Source organism: Anguilla rostrata, chromosome 9, assembly GCF_018555375.3.
Source record: "Anguilla rostrata isolate EN2019 chromosome 9, ASM1855537v3, whole genome shotgun sequence".
Lineage (NCBI taxonomy): Eukaryota > Metazoa > Chordata > Actinopteri > Anguilliformes > Anguillidae > Anguilla > Anguilla rostrata.
Window position 1 is genome coordinate 23,504,596 of NC_057941.1, and position 6,330 is coordinate 23,510,925.

At 42.3% G+C, this 6,330-nt stretch overlaps 1 protein-coding gene across 1 annotated transcript in view; it reads right to left on the reverse strand.

The window, feature by feature from the left end:
* ntm (neurotrimin) overlaps positions 1-4,056 on the reverse strand; it is a 324,623-nt gene extending 320,567 nt beyond the window's left edge. Inside the window, exon 1 of the mRNA XM_064351097.1 lies at positions 3,868-4,056. Within this exon, the coding sequence (XP_064207167.1) occupies positions 3,868-3,928 (61 nt within the window). The 5' untranslated portion in view covers positions 3,929-4,056. The remainder of the gene's footprint in view (positions 1-3,867) is intronic.
* Between the last annotated feature and the right edge of the window lie 2,274 nt (positions 4,057-6,330).

Here is a 6,330-nt window from a genome sequence, read left to right on the forward strand (position 1 = left end):
ACATTTCAGGTCGACAGAGGTGCATACAACAGCAGCATGTTTCCAATAAAGCATTCTAGTTACTGTTACCAGAGAAAAGCAATCAATCAGCCAGACTACTGCACTGTAGGCCATTGGTCAACTTGGCGGGTAAAAGCAGGAAGAACTAGGATGAAGCCAAAACCTGCTCCAAGCCAATTTCCTGCCCACAGGTATCATTACCAGCATTCCATGAACTAATCACCAAATTTTAATCAACATGAAGTACTTGGGGAATATATTGCATATTCATTATGTAAAACAAGTAACCGGTGGAAATATAAGGATGCTGCAATCAAAAGTTCAATATACTGAATTTTAAGTGGAGGTCATATCAACTTAAATTGTGGCTTTGCTTAAGTTTTCATATTGACTCTTAATGTTGATTCAAGGTAGTCGCTTTTACTGGAATTTTACAAAGGAGTTCATATAGCTTAATGGATTCATAAAGACATTTGTGCTTGCCCTTACAGTTTTCAAATTGGGATATGGCTTAATGTCCTTAAGGATAGTATATGCACAGAAAGAAGTAGATCCCATACAAGCAAGCCCATCAGCAAAGAGAAGATTCCATTTCCTGATTATTTAATACAATGCCAAAAACTAGCGCATAGCTTAAAGACAGGACCAAGGAGGAAAAGTGTAGATTTAATAAGAGATAAACAGCACAAAAGTATAACACGTATTTAAAGGAAACACTGGAAGCATGAAGCTTTCTGGTGTGCAGGAGGTCTGTAAATGACTTTTGTAAAACTGCCATTTCAAAAGCATGTACAGTGAGCTCCATAATGTTTGAGACAAAGACCTATTTTTTATTGATTTGGTTCTGTACTCCACAGTTTTTGACTTGTAATCAAACTACTCGCGTGTTTAAAGTGCATTATCATATATAAAAATCCTGCAATTTCTACATGATGAAACCAAAATGTATAAAAATGCCCATTTATAAAAGCTGAGAATCTGCATTTTAATCACGTGTGAATTATTTAATTACAAATCTAAAACTGTGGAGTACCAAGCCAAATCAAGAAAAAAATATATATGTCTTTGTCCCAAACATTATGGAGCTCACTCTACAAGTATAATTTTCAGACCTTGTGGTGAAAATGAGGGACTCACATTGCATCGATGACAATAACATATAACACGCAATCAAATACAAAGTGCTTGTGTGTGCCACAGTAAATAGAAAGAAAGGTGTTCAGGACAGTTTTCGTCACAGATGACAAAACGTGAAAAATGTGAGAAAGCCAACCACCAATTTATAATCTGCCCTTTCAGGAAATGAGCAGGTGCCTCGTATGTCCTCGTTACGAAACGGGCAAAGAGGTAATTTCACATCTGGGCAGTAACTGATGTCAATTACTCACAGTTGTCATCTGCACCTAATGTGCCTAATTTGCTTAATAATATATCATGCTGTGAAGCACTAGAAACATGTCACTTTGAGGGGAAAGAAAAAACAAAACGAGGACACAACTGAAGTCACCTGGCACGGAAGCACCTTCTTGAGAACTGCACTCCCAAACCACAAAAAGGAAAGCTTTTCTATGCTTGATGCCAGAGGCAGCATAATGGCTGCAGGTACGGCACCCATTGTTGCATTATCACACAGTCACATGCGAGTGTGCTTAGAGACACGTGTGCCTGCAGAGCCACTGGACATTGCCCCCTCCTCTGACAAAATCCAGATTTTTTCCCCGTGGAGCGGACGGTGCATCTAAAAAGGGGAAGAGTTCCGCAAGTTCTGCCAAGATGGCAGTGCTGCGGGGACGTTGGAAGCTGTGTCCAGTCAATTTTTTTCAAATCAAGCCACAGAATATCTTCACGATCTCATGACTTTTCCTGAAAATGATTTGGCTGATGCACGGCAGGTGTGTGCGCGTGGTGCGTGAATGTGTGTGCGTGCGTGTTTGTGCGTGCACACATGTGTGTGTGTGTGTGTGTGTGTGTGAGAAGAAGACGGTCATTATCCCGGTCTGACGTCTGCTCAGAGGAAAGCAGAGCCACAGTTGTGGCACTGGTCTGAGGGGAGGGACTTCTCCGGCCATCTGGTGCCGATCTTCGAGTCTTCACCAGAGGCAGCTTAACCACGCTAAATGCCTTCCTCTGCAGTCGCTGCTGGAAGTTCGACAGCAGCTGTTGCTCCAAATTTCCTTTTAATGACCAATAATTCTTGCCTTTGCCAAGGCAAGCTGGTGGAGGGAGAAGCGGGCACAATAGCGGGGCCTTCGGGATCTGTGCCGGGGGCGCCACAGGGACATGCGCCGCATCCTGGCAACGTGCAACTGGAGCCGTTCCACGGCCACCTTGAGAAATTCCAAAAAGACGGAGGCCCCTCCAGCAGAGAATGCCCCCCCCCCCCCTTTGCACAGGGACACCTGCGTCCCACGCGCCGGATGTAAGGGGCGTGATTTCCACTTTTGGCTTTCAGTGAAAGTGTGGTGTCACTTCTAATAATCTCAGATCGTTAGAGCAGATAGATTGATGGAGAGTGTGAGAAATTTTAGAGGTTCCCCAGGCAAAACAGATGCCTTCGCGAAAGCACACGTTCTCAGGCACATCCCCTTATCATCAGGTGGCAGCAGCCACAGCTGAACCGTGAAGGAAAAGCAACATACTGCAAAAGAATCTTTTTTAAATCTGTGTTCATTAGAGGCTCCCGGCACTTCCTCTGAAAATCAGAACTCTTCTCAGAAGGACCACTAGATGAATCACTTTTAGCACCACATCATCAAAAGTGTGGCTTGGCTCCCACATTGCAAATAAATGATCCATGAAAATGTATGAGAGCTTGAGGTAAAGAATGATCTTTTTCAAGTAAATGTAACACTAAAACATAAAGCAACACATGTCATACAAAAATAGTAACTCAATCACTTATGTATGAGTTCGTTGGTTCATATTTACACTCAGAACATGAATATGCAGTGGCAACAACATAAACATCCAGAGCCATAGTAACGCATCGCAGAACAGCATAGGCTACTACAAAATAAAGAGGTCAGGCTAACTAATCTGGCATGCCATTAACTAGTCTGCAACGTTATACGCCATTGCTAACTGAAATGTACAAACGGAAACGGGCTACTAAGGGAAAATAAATTATACAGGCAGTGCACGTTCTGTTACATGCAGCGCGCTTTGTAAAAGCGTTGCCTCGTTTGTTTACTTCTTGTTTTCGGGACAGCGATTGTGCTATTCTAATCACTTGAGTTTTCTATGAGGGCTGCTCGGATTAACTTGGTGACCTGAGCACGCGTTGCCGATATAGATTAACGGCTAACTCTGAAACAACTTTATGTAATGACCTTCCAGCTGTACAATGCGTCAGTTTCTTGCGCGGTTCGTAAAGACGGGGGTGAGACACCAAATTACCATTTATAAATATTTCTAAAGCTGTTGAAGTAACTGATGATCCGAACAAAATCTGACTTGAATCTGAGCAACGGCGGAATCAATTCACGGACAAATGAGGTAATCGACGCCAGAAAGACATTCAGAAACAAAGACGTCTCGCAAACGAACGGAGAGGTGCTTGAATGACAAAAAAGGACAAACTTAACATGTGTGGCACAGTAATAGAGGGAGCGCACTACGACCGAGTAGCACTACTAATCACTTGATGTTAAGCAGTCGTAAAGACCCAGCGGAAAAGCCAAAATTTTTACATTTGTTTGCGCACAACCTCAAAGTACTTTAAGGATAATAATCATACTTCGGAACCATAATTTCGGTTCAGAGGTGAAAATTTAGGCGGTTTGAATCTTCAACAGATTACGCACAATCAGCCTAATGCAATTTCAGATTGTTTTTATTACAAACATCATTATTATTCGGAAGACATACCTTGCAGAATTAACAGAAGGGTCATTCCGGTCAGGAGAACCCAGCACACGGGATTGTTCATGGCGACTCAAGACGTAGTCGAAGGTGGACGTTGTTCAGTAATACAGAAGGAAATCCACTGTAGAGTGAAGTACAGCAAAGAGCACGGTTCCCACTGACAATCTCTCTCTCTCTCTCTTTCTCTCTCAGAGGCAGTCAACAGCGAAACGAAGTCCCTCCTTCACCGAGGTATTGGTTGTAATTTCTGAGACTGATCGGATAGGCTTCCAGACATTGCGCGTTCATTATCGCGCATTATTAGTGCACCAAGGATTTGCTAATAGGCTGTATTTTCTCAATAAACTATATGCAAATTTGCTTATTTAGGTTGGCTACCGTCCTATAGCCTAACCTTAGAGTTATTTTGCATTATTGAATATACACGCAAGATAACGCATTTCACTAACTTTGGAACGGATACTGCAATTCCACTAGTCTGAATGTAAGATCTTATCCCATCTTTAAATCGCAAAATCAAACAAATGTGAATATTTAGCCTCTTGGAAATGTCGTACTTTTAACAGTTAACTCGTTATGTTCCATGTCTTATTTCACATGACAGACGTAAAATCTTTTCATTAAAAATAAAATTAAAAATCGATGTCGGCTAATATGCAAGAACTGTTACTGGTTGGTATTCTTTCTTGTATCACATTTGTAAGTGCGACTGCCGTGGGCTCATTGGTCAGAGTATTAGTCTTTCCTTCAGTTATACTGGTCCCAACTAAGATCAATAGCCTATATTTAAGAACACTTTCCCCAAACCCCACAGAATTCCTGTGTATATTTCTCCCAAGTTCCTTTGTAGTTACAAAGAAATATTCAAAACAATAAATAGAATTTACAGTTTGCTGGACTCCTGTTGGACAACAGTCTAGAGATCTAGAATATAGACTGTTGTTCCACATGGGCTGGTTTTGCCATGCCCGTAGTAGCCTATAGCATGCGAAGGACGACTGGTCTCACGGGATTCACAGAGCATAGCTTACAAAAATCAGCACGTTACTCTTCGTATTTACAAACTGAAACACCAGGAACATAGCTAGTTTATTTGCCAGCGGAAGGGTTCGCATGTATACAGCCTTTGATTCAGCCTGAAACAGCAACAAATCAGCGTGTTTATAAATAAGCCGAATGGCATCTGTCGTTGTGAGTAACGATCAAGCTAGCTGTGTCCTCCAACACTAGTTGTTTCAAAGCAGGCACAAAGCATAAATCCAGCTCTCTGCAACTCTCAATACTCCGAAGTCAGCAGCTGGACAGCTCCAGTGGCTGTGGCTGAAGCCTCCGTTTGGTTTGGTGGTACTGAGACATTGATTTATACTTCATTAAATATACTGTTCCGAGTCATGCAAACGCGATATTTCACCAGTTTTGCTTTGAACTACAACGTGTCTCTGTGGCTAAAGTCTTTAATCTGTTCAAACTATTTTCTTCGCCGTGAGTCAAGTGAAGGAAAGTGTGTATTAAAGTAGCAGTATGTAGCCCAGGTGCAGCAGTAGGGACCTTCATGACTCTGCTGGTACACTGCCTGGAAACGTATCAAAACCTACAAAATGTACTCTCAGCAAAAGCTAAAACATTCCATCTATTAATATGGCTGTGTGTGTGCGTGTGTGTGCGTGCGTGCATGCGAGTGTGTGAGAGAGAGAGAGGGAGAGGGAGAGATAGAGGCAGTTACTTTTGGTTATAAATGTTCTGTTATGAATGCCTTTTATTTATGGGATTGAATATCTCAGTGTTATAGAGGAAGTGGTGGCACAAGTGTTCTCCCTCAAAGTACCCAATGCTTAGTTTTCATTGGGGTTCACAACACTCATGTTGAGCCAGAATAGAATGCTCACTGCACATCCATTGAGGTGGAAAGGTAAGGGATTATTAAGTAAATTATGCTGGATAATTAGGCAGAGGGTTTGACAAAGGCACACTGGGAAGCCTGCCAGGTCATCGGGGATCATCTAAACTCCATTCCATAAGTACGGAGTTATCCTTAATGACTGCGTGTGAGGAAGTGCCTTGCCTGAAGGTCTCATCATAAAGATGGCCCAGAATGCTCATCACCATGCAAAAACAGCAGTCTGTTTAGTCCAGTAGTACAAGGCTACTGCTTCTGGCACACAGACCCCAACACGAGCTGAAGCTGCTCTTCCCAAGACACATATTTATGAAGTTCTCACTGAGACTGACCCTGGTGGTTTAAGTCATGGAGTGAGAAAAGGCAACTGATCATGCCGGCTGCTATGAGCCAAGAAACTGTTTGTTATGTATGACTACCAGAAAGGTAGCTTGGATTTTCTTCTCTCATAAAACAACTGTAAATGGCCCTTAAAAATACATCAGAAATGGTCACGTTTAAAAATGTGTCTAGTCTCATTTCACCTCGTCATCATCATCGCATCCTGAGAAGGGCACCACTTGCATTGC